The sequence below is a fragment of the Halyomorpha halys genome, unplaced genomic scaffold, assembly GCF_000696795.3.
Source record: "Halyomorpha halys isolate HHAL.00 unplaced genomic scaffold, Hhal_1.1 Scaffold239.1, whole genome shotgun sequence".
NCBI classification, from domain to species: domain Eukaryota; kingdom Metazoa; phylum Arthropoda; class Insecta; order Hemiptera; family Pentatomidae; genus Halyomorpha; species Halyomorpha halys.
The window spans coordinates 222,551-244,755 of NW_027114928.1; the positions used below are offsets into that span (position 1 = coordinate 222,551).

The following is a 22,205-nucleotide window of genomic DNA, read 5'->3' on the forward strand; positions in this document are numbered from 1 at the left end:
TACTGCTGTTCAATATAATAATTGTTTTCTTTGACAATACATATCATTTGTCTAATAAAGATTATCCCGCACTAGAGATCAGTTTTCAACATATTACAATTGTTGTTTAACTTTTGCACTGGTGCTAAACCAAAGACGATATTTCTAATTGACATTTATTCATCATTGGATAACATGTACAATAGTTATCGACAACATGACTTGCTACTGTTCAATATAATAATTGTTTTTATAGGAAGATGGTCAGGGTTGCGGTCACAAGTGAAACGAAAATAGTTTACAACTATTTTATTTTCCAACGTATCGTTTCAATAGTTGTAAACTATTTTCGTTTCACTTGTGACCGCAACCCTGACCATCTTCCTATATATCAATTTTTACGGTCAACTACATATACATATATATAATAATTGTTTTCTTTGACTTTGTCTTATAAAGATTTTCCTGCACTAGAGATCAGTTTTCAATATATTACAATTGTTTAACTTTTGCACTGGTGCTAAATCAAAGAAGATGCTTCTGATTGACGTTTATTCATCATTGGATAACACGTATCAATAATTATCAACAATATGGCTTGCTACTGTTCAATATAATAGTTGTTTTCTTTTACGATATATGTCATTCGTCTTATAAAGATAATCCCACACTAGAGATCAGTTTTCAGTATATTATAATTGCTGTTTAACTCTTGCACTGATACTAAATCAAATATTATAGTTACACATTTTTTTTATTCAGCTTTAATGGAACCTATGTTTTGTAGTTATCAGCCTGCTCCGTTCTTTGTATTGGATGAGATAGATGCTGCCCTTGACAACACAAATATTGGCAAAGTTGCTTCTTACATCCATGGTCTTCAAAACCTCCAAACCATTGTAATTTCTCTTAAAGAAGAATTTTTCAGCCATGCTGAATCACTTATTGGTATTTGCCCTGATGTAAGTTTTTATTTATTTATTTATATTATTTTATTTATTATTTCTATTTTATTTATTTATATTTCTTATCCCATATTTTGCCTCGCATGAATTTTTTAAAATATTGTTTTTAATTTCAGGTTGGTGATTGTCTGATCAGCAGGGTTATAACAATGGACTTGTCTCAGTTTTTACAACACTGGTAATTGGGCCGATTTTAATGTGAAAATATTTTAAATTGTATTTATTATATTTTATTGAAATTGTATATTAATAAAATAGTTTATTTATAGATGTTGTATAGTTTTTAATATGTCTGAAAGGGGGTTAATGTTGACAAATATTGTTACGTGTTATGCAAAAGAAGATTTCAATTTAATCTGATTTGACCAATAGGATATTAGTCAATGAACTGAAATCATTCTTTATTTTCTTTTATGGCATTTATGTTAAAGCAGAGCCTAGAGTCAATGTCCACAATATTTTTTTCCTCATAAATCTTGTTGATTGATTATCTTAATTTTTAACTTTTTAAAAAGCCAAACATATTTACTTAAAATATGTTTCATATTCTGAGTATTTGTTTTAATGTTTTACTCAATTTTATTTCAATCAATAGTAGAGAATGAAAATGTTTATAATCATGTATTTACATAATACCTACTGAATGATTTTCTTTCACCAATTCTAATTTTAATGAATTATATTTTAATAAAGTTGTTTATTTATATTTTTATATATTTATCTTTATTAATAAACCATACCTCTGATTTCTCTCCTTCCAATTAACTTCTATCTTTATTTGTTACATTATGAACTGAATTATCTACTGCATCATTTTTATAAATTTCATAGAAAAAGCTATATCTAATAAAATTAATAATGTTCACTAATTTATAATTAACATTACAGATTTTTTGTTTTCCAAGGATACACCTACATTGGAAAAAGTATCCCAGTTAAAAATTTGTTTTTCTAATTAATGAAAACTTTTTTTTGCTTACCTCCATTCAGTAAGCACTGCAACTTAGGGCGAAACGTGACTCACATTAAATATTATTTGATTAATTTATTACTATTTGAGTTTTTCTTTGATCGCACCTGGATAATCTTCCTTTTATTATTACACACGGTCAATCAATAATCTTCCTTTTTTTTCTTTTTGAGACCTAATTTAACTTATATCTTTTTTTATTAGGTCTTTGGAATTATTTTTGATTTTTTTTTGTAAACATTATGCAATTGTTGTCGACTACCATTTATCATTGCCTGTTCTTTACATAATAACTGCCTAATACAAGATAATTATTAGTTTGCATTATTGCCTATGATGTCCATTACACATTATCTTGTATTTTTAAAGGTTAGTTCTTTAGTTGCCATATTTTGGAATGTATATGGATTTCATCGCAGCTGCAAAAATATGGCCATTAAAAAAACTACTTACACAACATATGGCAAGTAAAAAGTTATCTCATAGTGAACAGTCAGCCTGTAAGAGTATGAAATGATCGCTTGAGTGTCATGAAGAATGAAAAGCCTTGAGGAACTATCTCAGGTTGGTGTGTAGACAGTCTAGTACAAAATAATTTTTTAAGGCTAGACTCAACATGTATAGAACCTTAAGTTCATATGGAATCTAGTAAATTTCTTGTTTAAAATTGGAAAGTTAAATATTTCTACTAAAATATTTCAAATGGCTTACAGACCTTAATAGAATCCATATGTATTTTTAAAAATTTCAATGTACTTATTTTAATTTGAAAATATTTATTTTAAAAATGTGATTAAAATGCATTCTCTAAAGCAACAATATAAATAGGATACAAAATGATTTGAGTTGAATCGTTTGTGAAAAGCCAAAGTTGTGTATTTTAAAAATTTGCTTCATTTTAATGTGTTATTTTATTTTATTTCCAATGCCATATCCAAACCAACCAAATATTCCTTCCAATAGAAAGTGATTGCTCACTTCAATGAAGGAGCACTTAATGAGAAAGTTAGGACACAGAAGATAACACCACCATTAGTGTACTCTTATTCCACTTGTGGGCTTGGAGAGCAGCTAGTGAAATGAAACTCAGTGGTGTATTACCTATTTTGTTGGTTTTCCAGTATGCCGTAAGTCCTATCTTCCATTATTATCCATGTATTTATGATTATTTATAACTATTGTTCTACTGACTATTTTTTTTACTGTCAAATTTAATTAATTAAAATTATTTATTATGTTAGCTTATTTGATGTATTGATTTATTTCAACCAACTTAATAGTTCAGAATTTTTAACAAAAAAAATAAAAACTGCTCCATTCCTTTTTATGATGTAATACGAAAATATATATTTCAAGAACTACATGCCAAAATTAACAGGATTTAAAACCGTAGTAAAAAAAACAAACAATTAATTGGAAATTTTTTATTACAGACAATTAACTGTAACTTTTTTTTAGAAATAAGAATTTTTTATACTCTTACCTATATATCAAATATATAGTAAAGGGAAGTATTGTGAGCTTAAAAAATTTCTAATCTTCGAGTTTTCAACGGAAATACAAATTTAAGATCCCCTGAATCCAAATAACAGTCTTACATAGTAGTCTGCGTAACATCCTTGCTCAAATAAATAAATAATGGATAAATATAAAATATAAAAGAATTACACTATGGATAAAATAAATGTTTTCATAATTTCATAGCCAGATTTTACATTCATTTAACCTTTATATGAAATATATAATAAGGGGGAGTATTGCCATCCTGTTTAATAAATAAATTAAGTTTTGAAACCTGCAATGATTAATTTCAAACTAAAGTAGGATGAAGTGAAAGTTGGGTGATGGCCCACCAAATGTTTTAAATTAATAAAATTTAATTTAACCAAATGTAGTCAAACAGCATATCTTTCAAATCAAAGCCAGAACACCTCTGAAATTAAAATGCTCTTCAAAACTTCAAATTTGATAATGAAAGCTAATCATGCCTGAAACAATGATTTTTCAAAAAAACAGAATTAAGATGGTTAAAAAAAAATGTCCATAATAACTTATGTATGGTTAACAACTTAGAGTTTTTTATTTAATTTTTCATATAAATGTGGAAAGATCTAGTTTAATCTTTGATTTTTTTTAGTATGGAATAACTAATTGTTGAGTCCTTTCAAATGCCCTCACATCTAATTTTACATATGACATAAATGCTGTTTATAATCACTCGTATGTGTTAGTAAAATAGTATTGCCAATATTCACACACCTATCAATGTTATATAATTTTAAAATATCTATATTTTCAATGTTGACTAAACACATTCAATATTATTCCTAATTATCAAGATATTATCTACTATGAAACCACTTAAAATTAATAACAAAATAAGCTCTGGAGTTTAAAATTTTCATTTATAAAACTTGCTTCTTTGGTTCTAGACAAGCTCACAGTATGAAGAAGGCCTTCCTCCAGTGGCATATGATCCATGGTTCTCAACTCTTCTAATACGGATTCTACTAGCCACCAATCCTCAACTCCTGGCATACGCTATATCACAAAGACCTCAGCCACTGGCTTACGATGGCTTATCACGGACAGAATTACTATATCCTCGGAGACAGCCAAAGTATTACCCATTGACAGACAATGTAGCAAACAGTCAGCCTTTCGGAGCTTACAAATATAGTACCATAATTAGATAACTTCTGATCACGTACTGTACCATTTATATTTTTTAAAAAAATTGAAATTTCATATAAAAGTGGGAATTTTCAATGAATTTAGTCCAGTAAAAGAAGAGAAAAAATCAATGTGGAAAATGCTTCCTTACCCTCCTCCCTATAAAAATTTCAGAGTAAAATATGTTTTAGGGAATTTATAAAAAATATTAATCCTTCTTAAAATGAAATGGATGAATACAGCAGAATACAATAAAACCATTGTTTATATAACACATACAAATGATAAAATTGTGCTAAATATTATCAATTTTAAAAGCATATTTTTATGATAACTGAGTCATGGCAAATACACCACATTTATAATTTTGTACATCTGTATGAAAAGTTCAGCTCAGAAATGAAAAGTAGTAATAGTATTTTTTATTTTTACTTAATAATATAAACCGTATTAATAAATATCAATACTGTTAGAAATATTGGCATTGTGAATTATACAGAAGTAACAATCTGAAATGAGTGAGAATTAATTTCAACTCCAACTCAGGTGTAAAAGTTGTGTGATAAGTGCATCACCATCACCATACCAGATTTTTTCTATTCTCTTTCATCTCATTTTTTAAATACTTTCATGGGGCATTATTTTTTCAATACTGAAAATGATAATTAACAGAAACTAATTAATTAAAAAAATAAAATGGAAAGTAATTAAAATATTCTAATGTACTATTTCAGCTGAATTTATATTTCTAATATCATTTATCAACATGATTTGGATATAGGAATTCAAAATCTGAGATGCAGTATAGGAGGAGAGCACTCATATACAATTAACCAAAAGTTCAAACTTAGTTGTTCATTATATTACTGAAATACAGCAAATTAATGATATGAGCCCTACCATTGTGTTTAAGAATAAAACAACTATTTAAAAAAAGCAAACAAAAAACAAATGTTTTTCTAAATTATATTATCTGATTTTTAGAGTTTGTTTACATAATGTACTAAAAATAAAACTAAGATGGGGAGAGAAACATCTTCTGGCAACTAACGAATACATCCTTCTGCAATTGAACATTTGCCATTTCAATGACTGATTTCTGGATTTATATAATTGTAAACTAGAAGATAGTAATATTTTCTGATTCGTTTTTTCTTCTAAAATTAAAGGTATAATATTACTTTTAAAACAGTTAAAGGATGTTTAAAATAAATTAAAAAAAAGTAATTTCCATTGCATCATCTGATTCCATCACATTAAATTTTATTTTTAGGTAAAAATATTAATAGAACAATTTTTTTTTATTATTGGTTTATTATATTAATCAAAAATTTTATGTTGCATCATTGGATAAATACAATTAAAAAATAAATAAGAAGAGATAGTAGACTATTGTTACAGTCCAGGTGCTGATGGTTATAAGGCCAAAATAAAACAAATCATAGAGATCACTCACTCACAAGAAAAGTCACAACTCAAAAATGCTATATTTGAGAAAAACGAATCATTCCATCTTTTGAGTAGTAACTTTTACAGCATGTGATTGATCTTTACGATTTAATACATGTCAATGTTTCGATATATTGGCTGTAATTAAGTAAATTAACAAATCCTACAACAGTAACATTAAAAAAATAAGACAATCCTGGAATTATGGTAATAAAATTAAGTCTTATTAGTAAGGAATATGTTTATTCATATACATACAATCATCTACATCAGTCACTCTATTGTAAAAAAAAGTATATTACAATATCAGCTCAAAAAACTAACATAATATATACTATATAAATAAACAAGCACATAGCATGTACCCTGTTTGAACAATATTAAGGCACACTAATTTTCTCTCATTTAATGGTGGCTAAAGTTACCAGTCTTTACTTGACAAACTATTATGAACCAAAAACTGCAAAATTTATCTTAAAACAAACACATTAAGTGAGTATTGGCTAATGTACGACATATCACAATCTCTCAAGTGGAGATCGTAACACCAAAAATAATAGAAGATAAGGCTTAAATCTTAACCTTAACAACACAAAATCTTTAATCCACTCCCAATCAAAAGGTCCAGCCTTTTCTATACCTTATTTAACATATATTTCTCAGATCTCCTCTCGCACCAAACTGTAGAATGGTCACTCTATGATGACACAGCTACATGATTTTATAGAATTGATACAAAAGTAAACAGGTTACAGGTCCTTCCAAAAAAACCCAGCATGTACTTTGCAAAGTGGAAGATTAGATGAACAAAAAATACAGGCTATCACATCTGCGAAAAGAATGATGTCTATAATACAGAATACAGTAATAAGTGATACTAAAATCCCATGGCCTCAGTCAGTCAATTACTAAGACTTGGACAAATCTTTAACATATTCATAACAAATGCAATAGAACTAAACAATCATTAACAAAATTATCCCATACCTTAATAAAAATTCAAAAGTACCACAAAAAAAACTAACTGATCCTATACAAAACTGTCATAAGCTCAATAATAACATATTCTGCCCCTGTCTGGGCTACACCTGCGATTCTAAAGTAATTTTAAGGCACTGCAGACCCCTTCAAACAATATGTTTAATTATATACACTGAGATTTAAGTAGTCAATTAGACTAATAAAAGTTAAAAACAAAATATCATCGAATATCAAAATACTGAATTTTCCAAACTCACAGAGCTAGAATTAATTTCATTTTCAAATCTGGTTCCTTAAGAAATTACTCAATATACAAGCTTATTTTTAGATTAATGTTTTCAATTATTATCAATACCAACACTTTAGGTCAAGGTTATAACCTAACACAGCAACATAATATTTAATTTATGGTAGAGAATAAAGAATTTAATGGGAACTAGACATAAATCAAGCTTCTTGACAAAATAAAAAAATGATTAACAAAGGAAGATTAAAATAAAAATAATTTAAGTCATGTTGCATATTAGATGAAGAGGTAAACTTTCTAAATATAAAATGGCAAGCCCTTTGAAGCTTCTTGAGAGGGTTGGGAATTGAACCCAAGTACACTGCCAAGGCCAACCGAGACAGCCAAAATACAAGTAATAAATAACAATGTCCTAAAATCCTTTAAAGAAAAAATTAATATAAAGTGCTAGACTGACATTAAATAATATATTATTCAAAATGATCAGGTTGGAAAACAAAGTTAAACAAAAATTCAAGAGTAATAAAAATATAATATACTCCAACAATGATAAATAACATCATGCATTAGCTTATTAGTGTCACTATGCTATCTAATGGCAGCGACACAGCAATTTTATACTCAGTAATATAATTAAAATAAATCAGTTTCATAAAATATAACTAAATAATGAATGCAAACAAAGGAATGTTTACTGTGTAGAGCTCCAATTACAAATAATTAAATAGGATGAAATTTCATACATTATATGTTTTCCCTGTCCAACTAATAACTTCACTGCAACCAAATTTAAAAGGGTCTAGGAATTGGTTTACATAAGCAGGCTCATACATATAAAATATATCACCATTGAAAGAAGTTATGATTGAATAGAGATTGTAAAATTTAATTTTTTAAAATTTATAATAGGATAATGTCCATTTCTCCATTTATTTAACAGTTTCATGAGGGAATATTAGCTGATAACTAAAACGTAAAAAATAAAAATCAATTGAATAATACTTAGTGACCTAACATAAAGAAGATCAGGATATAACTGTATTCAGATAAAAGTTTGCATATTGATCAATCTTTTAAAATCAAAATATTAAACAGTTATTAACTCAAGAGACCAAGCCCAGAGACAAACTAAAAAAAAAATAATAAAATCTAAAATAATTTGCCAGCAAATCATATTATTGGCAGTTTGAATAAAAATGTTTAACTATGTTCATACATGAACAAGTTAAAATAACAACAGTAAAGTGCTAACACCGTGCATCCTTAAGAAGTAGGAGATACTTTGTAATTAAACAATTACACCACTTTTGTTGTCACCTAAAACAAAAATAGCATAATTATAATTAATTAACATCTTGATACAAATAAAATATGGTGCCTTGTTTTATATTTATTGAAATATAATATAAAATAACGTTGGAAGCAAAAGAAAAAATAAGTTACTCATTTTTCAATAAAATCTACTTAAGCATGTAAAAGGTCGGTAGTAATATAAGGTTGAGTATTCTGTTTTAGATGATAAAATAATTCATACTTACTATTAATACTCTTCAGTTTCCTACTTTTTGCAGTAGGTGTGGTTCCAAACAAACTATCAGTGGATAAAGAATTAAGTGCTTGTACCTTAAAGTAAATCACTGGATTAAGATTCATTGAAACAATTAAAACAAAATTATCAATGAGCTAATTTAAACACTAATAATTATAAAGTATAAATTATAAAATATAAGATGAACAGTCAAGACTGTAAAATAGATATTTAAATTTGGAAATCAACCACAACATTACTGCTGCCAGTAGAGGTTAAAATATAAGTCTTATTTTGTAATTGGGGTATCTATAAGTGACTAACCTATTCTAACCACGGTGGGGAGTCAAGTTTTTCATTTTGTGGGACCACCACACAATGGAAAAAGATAATGCCCCAAGCAGGATTCCAACTGGTGCCACTCGCAGATCTTAGATAAGTAAGACCTGTGCCTCAACTACCTGAGTTACGGACGGATAATCTCATCAACTTGTATTTTATCTTAGTAAATTCCTTATTGAAGTTAAATTAAAAAGTAATCAATTATGATCTAGTGATAATTTATTGCAGAGATTCCTAACTTTTTTCAACGTGGTAACCTTCTTGGGCTAGAGCTAATTCGCAGCACCCTTTTTGGACTAAAAAATTTTTGTGGCACCCTTGTGGAGCAAAAAAATTCCAACACAATAATTCTTAAAACAGTTCAATTTGTTCAAAAAGAGGAAAAAACAGTGCAAAGTAAATGTTGAAATGCACTGTATATTTGCAATTTTTATTTTTATTTTGTTTCTTTTATTTGTAATATTATGAAAAAGAGATATTCACTTATGGCACCTATGGCAAACGCTTGGGAGACCTGTGAATTTGAGAACCAATGCTTCAGTGAATAATGCTAGTTTATAGAAACATGACTGAAATAAGATAAATATATATTTTTTTACATTTATTTAATACTTTATCTTCAAATTATTTCATGAGTAATAAGACATATGCTGTACAAATGTACACCTCTAACTACTACTGTAGATCAGACTTGTCTCTGTACATATGTTGAGCAAGTTATACCTATTTGTGATAATTTTTGAGCCAATAAATACATTGATAATAAAAAACTTAATTTGGATTAAGTTAACAAAATTAATATATCTAAAAAAATTATGATTATAGATGACAATCATACCTGTTTGTCTATAGCAGAAAACTGCCATCTCCAAGAGATGGAATAAAGAAACTGTCTTAGGTCATAACGATTATCATCAGGAGAATAACTTTCAGCATGAACAGATGGAGTAAGTACAGTCATTTTATGTCTGTTCAAAGCATAACACCTATAAAAATGTTTGACTTTCTCCGCAACCTAAATAAATGGAAACAATGAAAAAAAATTGTGTTTTAAATGTAATATAAAAATTAATTTATAAAAATAAAAAGTAGACTTTAACAATTTAAGCCAAGATTGCCAGAGTCAAAAAGGAACTAATCAGAGCTTATGCCTAGTGGGACAGGTAGTAGGGCTCTTGACAACCTGTTCTCTGTCCTCGACTAACTGTTTTCAACAATATATCACTCCCGCAAAAGCCCTGATGAAGATCTGCAATGTGGTTTGAAACATAGGTTATTAACAAATAGTTTTTACTATTTTCTGATCCTTCTTGACCACCATCCTAGTGGATACTTTATTATTTGTCTTTGGGGATTGTCCCATACAAATAGATGTATTTGTGGATACAATAAACAAAAATTTATGAAAACTACTCAAAAAGTGATAAATATGCTTTAGTAACAAAAGGAATATATTGCAATTTGTCATCTCAAAATTGAAAATATTTTAAAAGAAAAATTATACCACATGAATAATAGCATTTATTGCATGACGCTAAATTGATTTGTCATTAAATAAATAAATTAACATGTTCACTACTGCCAAACTTTTAAAAATTCTACAAGTCTGCCCAGTAAATATTTAAAATATTAAACTGATAGCTTGACCTGCCACAATAAAATAACCTATCCCTTTTTGTTCTATTATGTTATTTATTTTCAAAGAATTTAATGGGATTTTGAACTTTCTGTCTGTTAATATTGGAAAATGATAGAAAGATGTCGAAGAAGGTTACTTGAAACTTACTTCTTGTGGTGTCTTGTTCTTCCAAACATGAATAAGTTTGTTAAAAGTAGAAAGAGGACCACATCGACCTGACTTTCTTAACCTTCCCATACATGATAGTTCTTCATACGTTAAACCCATTTCTGCTTCATCTGTCTGGACAATTGTACCCTCCGAGAGAGGTAGAAGTTCAGCCGTTGCTGGAGCAGACTGAATTAATTCAAGAGAACTCAAGTTAAATCTAGAAAAATAAATTTTGGAATAGAATAATAAAGTGATAGAGACATTATATTCATGTAGTAAAAGAAATTATTAAATTGATTATTTTAGAATTTTTTCTAGTGTATAAATTTAAAGAATATGGATCTAGATTTAGTATTTCTGGAATCCATCATATTTATTCCAAACTTTATTGCAGCAAAGGACAGAATTAATATCGTGAAAAATAAATAGAATACAAAATAACTAGGAGTACGATATTATAATTTTATACTGTACTGATTTATTAATTTTCTTTATCACAATGAACAAAAAGCAGCTTGATCTGTTAACTGCTAATATGATTGCTGGGATTAAAAGAAATCAATCTTTTATCAACCACCCCCTGATAGTATAATCGATTTTTGAATATTTACAAAAATAACGTAATCATAATTTATTCTGAAATCTATATAGTAGGTCATATTATTTTATAATACATTTTTTAATAGTTTTATTAAGCCTAACAAATTTTATGTCATGATACAAACCTGTCTTTAGCATAACAAACAAATGACCGCAGATCTGTTTTAGATATTCCTCCTATAGGATTAACATCTGCAGAGCTGCAATCGTATTTAGTCATATACCCACGAAGAGCTTCATCGACATTAGCAGACCCGACAACTAATAGTCCACCGGGTCGGCCTCTCGCCCATAATAATAGCTGAGCCAATAGGTAAGACATCACCATCCTTATGCGAGCCTATAAATCAAAGACTTATAAAAGGATAATAATTAAAATCTGAACATGGGAGAAATGACACAGCTAAATGAAACTATGGTTTAACATCCCTAGAAAGAGTCAAAGCCCATTAAATTGGCTATAAATGTTTTTTGTAGTAAAGTACTATTTATAGCACCTTTCATTAGGTTACTACTTCTTTTGTTTTAAGTAGATCTCAGTTTTAACCAAAAATCCTTTGAAAAATGATTTTTAATGGCCGAGGAATTGAATCCAAATCTTTAGGTTTGTAAAAAGGTAACAACTAGCATGCAATAGTATCACTACAAAGATGGTTATGGAGAAGATAAACAACTAAAATTAAATCAAAATACCATCGGTTAAAGGTATAAATAAGATGGTAGAAATGGGATGACAAAATATAATGTAAATAGGTTTTGACTTGATAGCTTCACTGCCCCTACAAATACTGTCAACTATCACACTACAGTGACAATACTATTATTGGTAATTTTCATACAGTTACATGGCAGTTAGTTTATTTCAGTGTAATATACTGTATAGATGCTCCAGAAACATGGTTATTTTAGAAATAACCACAGAAATAACCATTGTGTTTTTGTGAAATAATATATTTCTGAAATAAGAAAATAGTCATTATCAGATAATTAGTTCAGAAATAAATACAGATTATTTATTAGTTTATTTACAGGTTCCTCATTTGATGGGGGTTATTGAAATAATCATTATTGCAGAAATAATTGTTTTGTAAAATAACTCTTTAATTAATTTGATAAATACATAATTTAGACTGAGTCCATGTCTAAATTATAGATGAAGCTGAAGTGTACTGTAACATGTGACGCCAAAGTGGGCTTGGTCATCAAATATGGCATTCTGATCACTTACTCTAGTATTCTGACTTAGAAAATTAATATCTTTAGAATCAATGTGAGTAGAAAACTCTAGTTTTTAACTCAAAGAATCATAATGTGTGCAGAATGATAAAAATAGAAACAAATAAAAAACATACATACACCCCAAATGAGGTAGAAGAAAAATAAAATTTGACCTAATAAAACTATCATATTCAATACTAATTAAATAATAAAAAAATAAAATCTCTCAGAAAAAAATATATGTCAGTCTCATACTTGCCCATAATAGACAAGTTGAAGTGCCTAATTTTCAATCTTAAATCCTTTTCAGGAATCGATGCAATATCAATATGTTTATAAAGACATTATAAATTACTTGAACATTTTGCAGAGCTAGACATTCTCTTGGTGAACCACCATGGACTGAAAATCTAGGCTTCATTCCTGTTACAAGGCTGAAGACGTTCAATAAAGCAGTCACAGCAGCAGATAAGTTAACTTCAATATGATAGCTGGAATTCAGATTAATTACTAATATTTTTAAATATATAAATAAAGCATAAATCTCAAATAATTATTTAAAATATTTAAAAATTAAAGGACAACCTTTTATGTTTAACATTAGTAGTTTTATCCACCCTTATATTTTAATACAAAAATATTCAATAAGGTTGAAGATCAGAAAAGAACTTGTCAAATATGTAAAAAAAAAAAATACCGTTATAAAATTTGGAGGAATAAAATGAATCTTCATGAAAAACAAATGATTGATTTTATAAACAAGAGACATCTAATTATTGATGTGAATATTGGTGAGCTGCTGGTCCAGGAAGAAATTGGATTGACTCATGTTTTGGATGGAATAGTAGAGGGGAACTACGAGAGGGGGGATAACTGGTGTCATAACGATTAGGGAAGCATAACAAAGATGAGCAAAAAGAAAATGCCAAGGTCTGACAGAAAAAGGGCAATTTGTAGCTGAGGGAGTTAAGCAACTTACTCATGTCTACAGCAGCACCGGTTCGAATCCGGCCAAGGGAGACGACTTTTTTCATTTCTGCGGTAGTTGCACTAAATGAAAACATGACTTTCAGCCATGGTCACAACAGGTTGGTTACCTCAAAACAACCCTCCTCCCTCTCCCCCATGTCGGAAATGACCAGGAAGGGGTCATAAAAAAAAAACCCTCATCTTCATGACCTCATGTTCCAAAATCTTGATGAAACGTTCTGGGAAACACGTGAACACCCAGTAGTCCATATTTATTGCTGTGTGACTTTTAGATTTTTAAACCATTAAAAGAGGCTTTTGCAGGACAAAGTTTCACCAATGATACAGTGCTATGGATTTTTTTGAGCAACTTTCAAGGAATACCCCTTTTTTACAGTGAAGGAATAAAAAAGTTTCCAGTTCAATGGGAAATATGTATTAATTAGGAAAAACAATACTTTTGATTAATCATTTATTCATGCCAATATATTTTAAAATCAAATTCTCATTTATATTTGAATGGCACTGGTATGTATAGTGTCAAAATGGCAGCACAAATTAGGTCGATAAGGGAGACTTATGAGTCTACTGGAGGCAACTGACACTGAGTAGTAGTGATATCGTAAGCCCTGCCATGTAGTTTAGCTCAACATAGTGAAAAGCTAAAAATATCAAACAACTAAAAGAGGGCAACACAAATATACATACCTACCAATTTGTTGTGAAAGTTGCTTAGCTCTCATTTTGGTTTCACTAGATGAGTTCTCAGTCGCCATGTAAGATGTAAAGAAAATTCTACCACACAGCTCCTTGGCATCAGTTGGACAGTATTTGGGATCAGACACAATCTTCCTAACGTTATCTAGTACTTCGTCTGCAGAAAAATTATGGGCATGTATAACCACAATTAACAGTTTGCTTATTAATATTTATTCCTTGGAATTTTAAATAACTGAATACACTTTAAATAACTAGATTAATAGTATATTGCTTGCTAAATATGAATACTTTTTTTTTAAATTTAACATAAATTGTCTCTTACCTGAAATTTGTGAATATTGTACTATGAGATTACATAAAGAATAAATTATTACAGCAGAACTTGCAGAATCTATTCCTCCACTTAGCGGAAGGAAGAAGCCTCCTTGGCCAGACCGTCTAAAAAGAGAAATGAAAATTTTCTCTCCTAGCATGTAAAAAACCTCTTAAGTAGGTTAAATATAAATATAAAATTACTCCTCAAACACCATATAGTAGATTGAATCTAAACTCAAATAGTACTAATGTAAGTTGAAACTAATGGGACCTTTAGAAAACTGGACTAGACTAGATAAATCGGATATTGAGTAAAAGTGGACAGGGAAACATTTTCTATAGCGAATGAAACAGCGGTCCAATAAGTTCACAGGATTTTTCATTTAGATAATCAAACCAAACACATCACTCTACCCACAGCTGGTCTGGGACAATGCATCACAAAATAATTTCTCTTGGATACAGTAGTCAGAGGAGCTCCCAATTTATCTGGTTCCGTCCAGTTGTCTAAAGGCACCTTAACTCCTGCCTCAATTAAAGGTAGGTTAGGTAGCTAATTCAACTTAATTTAAATGTTTTGAATATAACTTTATTAATTTCCATTTGTTTATTAATTCTTGTTTCAACCAATTTTTTTTATTTACAGTGAAATTAAAACAAACGAATCACTTATAGTCAAACCATGCCTCAGGTCAATTGAATGGTTGGAGAAAGAAGAGTTTGGGAAAGTATTTCCATCATGAAGGTATTACTGTTTTGAAATGAGCAAGAATTAATTTCAACTCAAAGTTGAAGTTTTGTGATGAGTGACCGCACCAGATTGTTATATTTCAAAACTTGAAACTAGTTACATTCTAGTAAAGTCCTCTAGGAGATACTTTATTAAAATAAATCGAGCAGTAGAAGACAAATTTACACTTGGATTTTATTACTAGTATTAACAAATATTTTTTTTATTTGATCTGTACTGTGCTTTAATGCCTAATAACAGGTACTAATTTTAGTAGTTGACAACGGATACTCATTTTTGGACTAAATTGAGTCTGGATAATTAAAATGTTAGGGAAAATCTAATTTACGATGTAAATTAAATCAGAGTTCCTTCAACAAGGAAGAAATGACACTTCCCATTGGATCATCTCAATCCTCACTACTCTCATAAACAAAGAAAAAAATTACATGTTAATTTAAGAGAAACTATACCTGAGATAATCCCACAACCAGCATGCTGGCCCAAGAGCTATTTCCTCTTCAGGTGTGTGATATTGCCACGTTATTGGAATGGATAAAGGTGTAGATGACAGTTCTACAGACATAAAAACATCAACTTTGATCGTAGGATAAGCCTGACATTCAACAGAGGACATGTAACATCGAGAACGAGTTGAATTGCGATAACTAGAAACATCATCTAAGTCTACTGTAGCTATAGCAACTTCCTGAAAAAAATTATTTTAAGGATTAATATAAGAATTTTTCAAGGGAAATTTATCTTATTTTTTCTACATTAATTAAACACATTTCATAAATCATAATTGGATAAATACAACTAAAACTTCATAATTCCATTTAACAATCACCGAGTAGCTGCACACTGGCAACTTAAGTCAACCAAATTTTTAATCATACAGATAGAACACATTATTTCTCAAAAAGTCCTGCATACAGGCAATAATTTAGTTGTGGCAACCAAAAAAATTCCAACATGTTCAATTTTCTTGGAGACTTAATCAATCGTTACAAAATAGAACATACATGTTCATATCTATGTCTGTCCCCTGGGGATTCAAGAAAAAAGTTGCTCTTGATTTTTCCAGTTGTGATTTTGTTGTGCCTGTATCAACATGTCAATCTTTTATTATTTCTTTATTTAATACCAGATCGGCCTGGTGGGCCTTACATGGCTAATATAAGAGGTACATTTTTTTTTAACAATTGATTATGGAGGGGGGTATGGTATTATACAAAAGAAACCCCTAACTATATACAATGTTGTAAATTAAAAAAAAAAATTAAGATAAAATAAATAGATTAAAATAATAATTCTTAATAAAAGATAAAAGTAAAGTTAATAACAAAACCAATGATATTTATGGATATAACAAAATAAATAAATGACTTCTAATGAAAAAAAAAATGCTTTTGATGTTATCCTCTATTGTCTCTATTTGTAATTCCCCATGTATCTGGCTGTTTCTTACAAACTAAGGAGCATCCACTGCAATTCTTATAACTCTATTTTGAAAAGATTGTAATTTTTTCCTTTTCGTAAAGGATGCCACTCCCCAGACTTCACAGCCATACATCAGCAGTGGCCTGAGAATTTTTTTTTTTTTAAATAAAAATAGCTGTTTCTGTTTTTAATTTGGATTTTCGATTTAGGATAGGACATAGCATTGCTAACCTTGCGTAGGTTTGCATTAGTGTGATGTTGCTATGGTGGTTCCAGGTAAGGAGGCGATCGAGGTGAATTCCTAGGTATCTTATTGTTTCACTGGCAAGATTCCATTTCACATTTTTGCTCTAGAGGATCAGTTCTGGTGGGTCTGGTGGGCGTCTGAGAGTAAAAACTTTTGTAGTACATTTTTCAATGTTCGGACTAATCAATCATGTTGATCGACATCAAAGTATTTATAGAAGCAGTTAAGTTATGTTCCGCATTATATGACATAAAAATATAAGAAAAATAAGAAAATTTTATTGGATATTTTTTATAATGGCAAACAATTTTTAATTGGCCATCTATAAGCCTTGTGCTAATCAATGGATGGACCCAAAATTTTCTGAGTTTTTTTTCTCTTCCTTAAAACAAGAGCAAAAATGCATGCAGCCTCCATGAAATACATTTTGAAACTGATGTTAAGCAACTATTCAATGGCCAGTAGGAGCTTGGAACCATAGCGGACAACTTTCAGCTGATTAGATTTTTTAAGCACCGTAGCTAAAAAGTTACCAGAGTGTGGGTAGCCTATATAATATAATAAAAAATAATAAATGATAAAGTAACTTAGTTAAATATTTAAATAATCTAGTAAGGTAAGTTATTCATTAGCTGATTAGAACAACTTGGAATGTATGTTACTTAGAGGCAGAGCCATTTAACGACCATGAATGTTTGTTGATCCAATGGAATGTTTGTTCATCTTATAAATTTACAATCATTATGATCACTATTTAAAAAAATGTAAAGATAGAATAAATAGATAAAAACTAATATTTAGTATAGTTCATCATATAAAATTTTCAAGAATATAATAGTGCTGTGAACAAGTCTTTTAAAAAAGTCATATTTGAAACAATGTGAATAGGGAAAACCAATTTTTTTTTTTCTAAAGCCAAACATTTTAATATTAATGATCAGTGGATATATATATATGTATATCCATCAGGAGAAAATGGTTGGGGGTATGGTCAGAATTTCAGGCCTTCATGAGAGATAAGAACAAAAAATAAGATAACAACCATAATAAATAAAAATAATAACAGAATAATTAGAAAATAACAGATATTATAAATCCACAAATAGTGTTGAAAGAAAATGTATAGCATTATAAAAAGATAAAGGCTATACAAGAATAAATAATATTAAAATTAAGAAAGAGGAGAGAACAAGAAAATAATGTACATATGGAAATCTAGTAGGTAAATATATATACAAAATGAAAATTATTTAAAATTGAAGTTACGAAAAAATTGGGAAAGAAAACATATATGTAATTAATTAAATATGTAAGTAAAATAACAGGATTAAAGAAATAAAATATAAAGTCATAAAAGCCAAAAGGAGTAAAGAAATGTGAATATGAATAAGAAAATGTAATTATTAAATATATATGTACAAAATGAAAGTCATTTAAAATTAAAGGTATAAAAAAAAAAAGTGACAAAGAAAATGTGTCTTTATTTGATTATAAAAATAAATGCATACATTTTCTTTCTTTCTCACTTTTTTGGTTTGGTTTTGTTTTTCTGGTTATCAGGTGGAAGACAACCACAATCCTCTGGATTCTAAAATATATCACAGTATTCTCACATATCATGCAATACGTTCTGGGTTGAGGCTTATATGCCTGATATTTGTTTTCCACCAGAGGAACAATTCAAAACTCATAGGCAGAACTAAGTAGGGGTTTTTGGTAAGAAAAGAGGAGAAGAAACAATCAAAATGCATAAAACAGCCACCTCAGAGTTCTGAGATAGTCTTATAGAACATTTATAGAAACTGCTCGACAGGAAACCGCTTAAAAGCAACCTAGATTGTTGAATCCCAAAAGAAACATAACATAAAGACTAGATATTAATTTTTGGCTTATGCTATTTATTATTATTATTATTATTATTATTTTACCATAATAATATTTTAATCTAAATACAATATTTGTTTTACAATAATTATTTTTTCTTCTCTTGATTTACATGAATTAAAATATGACTTTTGCTCAAGACTTTTTTACTTCACTGTAATTATGACAGTATCAGAAATAATGACTTTTCATTAAGGAAATAAAATAAACAAAAAAAAATATCTTACAACATCTAGAAGAGAAAATTGCTGTGTCTTAGCTAATATTTGACCATTCAATGCAATACAAGAACAACCATTGAAATAAACACGCCCTCCGTCACAACCACGAAGATTGTTAAAAAGATAGCAGCCTCCTGCCTAAACATGAAAAATAAATAATCAAACATAAGTAAAAATATATTATTTTTATAAAACAAAACAAATTCATATTGAATAAATTAAAATGTTACTTTAAAAGTAGCAGACTTCACTAATTCTACTGTCACATAAGCTTTTCTTAGCTCCATATAGGACCCTGAACTATTTACAATAATTTCTACACCATCGAATGACAGAGGTATGTGTGAGCTGCATTGAAAAAAATAAAAAAATTATATTAAACATATTTTTAAATAAAAAACTTAAATCACTTAAAAATAAATACCTTTGAGGATTCCAAAGTTCTTCACATATTTCAAACCCAATAGACGTGTCTTGGGTTACAATAATTCCATCCCCAATGACAGTTGTTGATTGTCCAGTGGAATTTGTAATGAATTGGGGTAAGCGAAATTCCTCAATTTGTTTCATCTAAAATTTAATAATTTACATTATGGTAAGTATATTATAATATAAATCTATTATAAATTATAATAAAAGAATAGGTATGTTAAAAAATCAGTCCCACAACAGCCCATGGGTCATTTTTCTCCACACTATAGGTACTTGCTTCATTTTTATGAATGAAACCTTCAAGCACCTATTAAAAGCATGTCTCGGTTGAGACTTAATTGGATACAATTTATCTATTAAAAGCATGTCTTGGTTGAGACTTAATTGGATACAATTTATGTCATTTAAACGTCCTCAAAGACAATCTTGAATACAAATTTATACTCACATCAATCATTTAAAAACTTTTTGCAGGATATTCTGCCTAGGTCATCAATTTCAGTCAAAATAACCCTATATTGTTACTATTCGAAATGGCCAAAACATTTGAGTTTTAAAGAAATAAACAGTATTTAGAGACTTAAATTAGATACAATCATAAAGGGACTATTTGAGACAATAAAAATTATTTATGTGTAAATATTTTTAACTTGTCAAGTTAATGTTTTGGGTTAAACTCTAAATCTTTTAAAGGCTATTAAGAATAGGTTTTAATGACTATATTTTAGTTTAAGTAAAGTTTCAGACACTTAATAATACAGAATTAATACATTCAAGGAATTATACTGTTGTTGTTCTTTCAATCAGAATTAGTATAAATCTATCGTAAGCACTACAGATTTCTGAGCAATGTCCATATAAAAGTTCCTCTAATTGCAATATTAATACCGATTCTGATGATTTTAATTCCAATAATTATTAATAAAAGGAAACTTCAAGGTTCAAATTCATACCTTATAGAGAAAAGACTATTCTGAAAAACCTGAACAGTAGAATATCCCTATACTTTTACAAGCCAAGTATTATTAACAGATACTATCTGTTATCTATACTGCAGATACTATCTCATTAACCTTTTAATAATAAAATCTTGAAACAAAATACAAGAACGATAAAAGCCAATAAGTTTCAGATAAACTTGTACTTTGAAAGTATATAAAGAAAGTTAAATTTTTTCATTGGTTTATATTAGTTCTTAAATGATTGAATATGTACTAATATAATATAAAAATCATGATTCCAAAATAAAATTAAAATAAATTTAATGAAAAAAGGTAAAAACCATTACCCGTCCTTCAATCAGTGGGAGGAAAAACTTAATGCAAATAAAATAGAAAAATTAGTACTAAAAGAAATATGGATAAAAATTTGGCTACTCTAAACTTAAACGGTCTTATTACATTCATTTAAAATAAATAAAATTATACTTTGCCTTTCTCCATGAAGAAAACCATCGAGATTCTCTATAATTTCCATCATCACATAAAAGGGTTTTGGGGCGTATGAGTAGAATATTTCTTTAAAAAACAAATTACAATTTAGTTATCACAACTAGTAAGAAAGTTAAAATTAAAGTAAATCAATTTTGCAACAAATACAGAAAATAACTAACAGAACTTGTAAAGAACTTACTTATTATAAAAAACTACTCTGCAGTTATAAGTACAATTTCGATGAACCACAGGCATGCCAACATCTACAATGATGTCTTGACTGATAGGTGAATTTAAAATAGCTAAAAGCACTTCCCAAGAATGTGTGACTGTGTCAGACTCCAGAAAATGATCTTCACAGGTGTAACCACTGGAAATTAAATTTTACATGTTTAAATTATTAATTATAACGATAACAGTTAAACTAATTAATCGTTTGAAAGATGTATAAAAGACTAACGGAATCTCAAGCTCTGGACCTCCCCTGTATTTTGCTCCAGCTGCCTTGGCACTTTGAATACTTTGCAATATTCGGTTCATATTACCTTCAAAATCCATAGCCCATTGGTTGAGGGTACAAACTGCTACAGTGGCTTTTCTCACCATCCTACAAAGATAATTAAACCGATTATTTTCTAACCTGGATTGCAAAACATAATGTTATATTAATAATTTTATAAAATTGAAAAACAAGACTTCTAAATAGAAATAAAGTTTAGTTAAGAGAGATTGTTAATTAAGGATTCAAATTCGTGCCACTAACAAAATAGTTTTTTATTGGTTTTTTCTTCATGATTTGCTAATCTAGATTCCTAATTACTAACACAAAAAAGCTAAATAATTAAAATAACGTTTAAAGAGTAAACATCTTATTTAACAGTTAGATTTAACAACTTACTTGCTATATATAACTTGAAAAAGTAAATGATAAATAATTTAAGTAAAATAACACTTAAAAAATTCAGAAATCACAACCAATGATCTAACACTACTATCTCCATGATCACCAAAGAAAACGTTTTATCACATCTTGTGGTAAATTTGAATTAGGGGTTATCTGAAGAGTAGGT

General features: G+C 28.7%; 2 protein-coding genes and 1 long non-coding RNA gene across 4 annotated transcripts in view; 2 read left to right on the forward strand and 1 right to left on the reverse strand.

The window, feature by feature from the left end:
* Nucleotides 1-1,212, forward strand: part of SMC1 (structural maintenance of chromosomes 1) — a 17,187-nt gene extending 15,975 nt beyond the window's left edge. Inside the window, exons 23-24 of the mRNA XM_014419488.2 lie at nucleotides 767-941; nucleotides 1,061-1,212. Coding sequence (XP_014274974.1) covers nucleotides 767-941; nucleotides 1,061-1,126 — 241 coding nt within the window. The 3' untranslated portion in view covers nucleotides 1,127-1,212. The remainder of the gene's footprint in view (nucleotides 1-766; nucleotides 942-1,060) is intronic.
* A 1,076-nt stretch (nucleotides 1,213-2,288) lies between these two features.
* LOC106680031 (uncharacterized) lies at nucleotides 2,289-4,924 on the forward strand. Its single transcript, XR_001343060.2, has 3 exons — nucleotides 2,289-2,478; nucleotides 2,878-3,041; nucleotides 4,347-4,924. It is a non-coding gene; the product is annotated as an uncharacterized lncRNA (long non-coding RNA).
* On the reverse strand, nucleotides 3,694-22,181 carry Nadsyn (NAD synthetase). 2 transcript variants are annotated; one of them, XM_067052018.1, is made up of 16 exons: nucleotides 22,034-22,181; nucleotides 21,596-21,742; nucleotides 21,335-21,505; nucleotides 21,135-21,219; nucleotides 19,695-19,840; nucleotides 19,501-19,618; nucleotides 19,277-19,408; nucleotides 15,949-16,184; nucleotides 14,753-14,868; nucleotides 14,419-14,584; nucleotides 13,097-13,232; nucleotides 11,649-11,863; nucleotides 10,921-11,140; nucleotides 9,973-10,149; nucleotides 8,803-8,887; nucleotides 3,694-3,902 (listed from the first exon to the last, which is right to left on the reverse strand). In XM_067052018.1, exons 2-16 carry the CDS (start codon nucleotides 21,739-21,741, stop codon nucleotides 3,874-3,876), a joined length of 2,178 nt encoding a protein of 725 aa, XP_066908119.1. In that variant the 5' UTR covers nucleotide 21,742; nucleotides 22,034-22,181; the 3' UTR covers nucleotides 3,694-3,873. The 2 variants fall into 2 exon arrangements, with proteins under 2 accessions (XP_066908119.1, XP_014274975.1); XM_014419489.3 differs by lacking the exon at nucleotides 3,694-3,902 and adding an exon at nucleotides 6,258-8,581 and having other exon boundaries at nucleotides 22,034-22,180.
* Nucleotides 22,182-22,205: the final 24 nt, after the last annotated feature.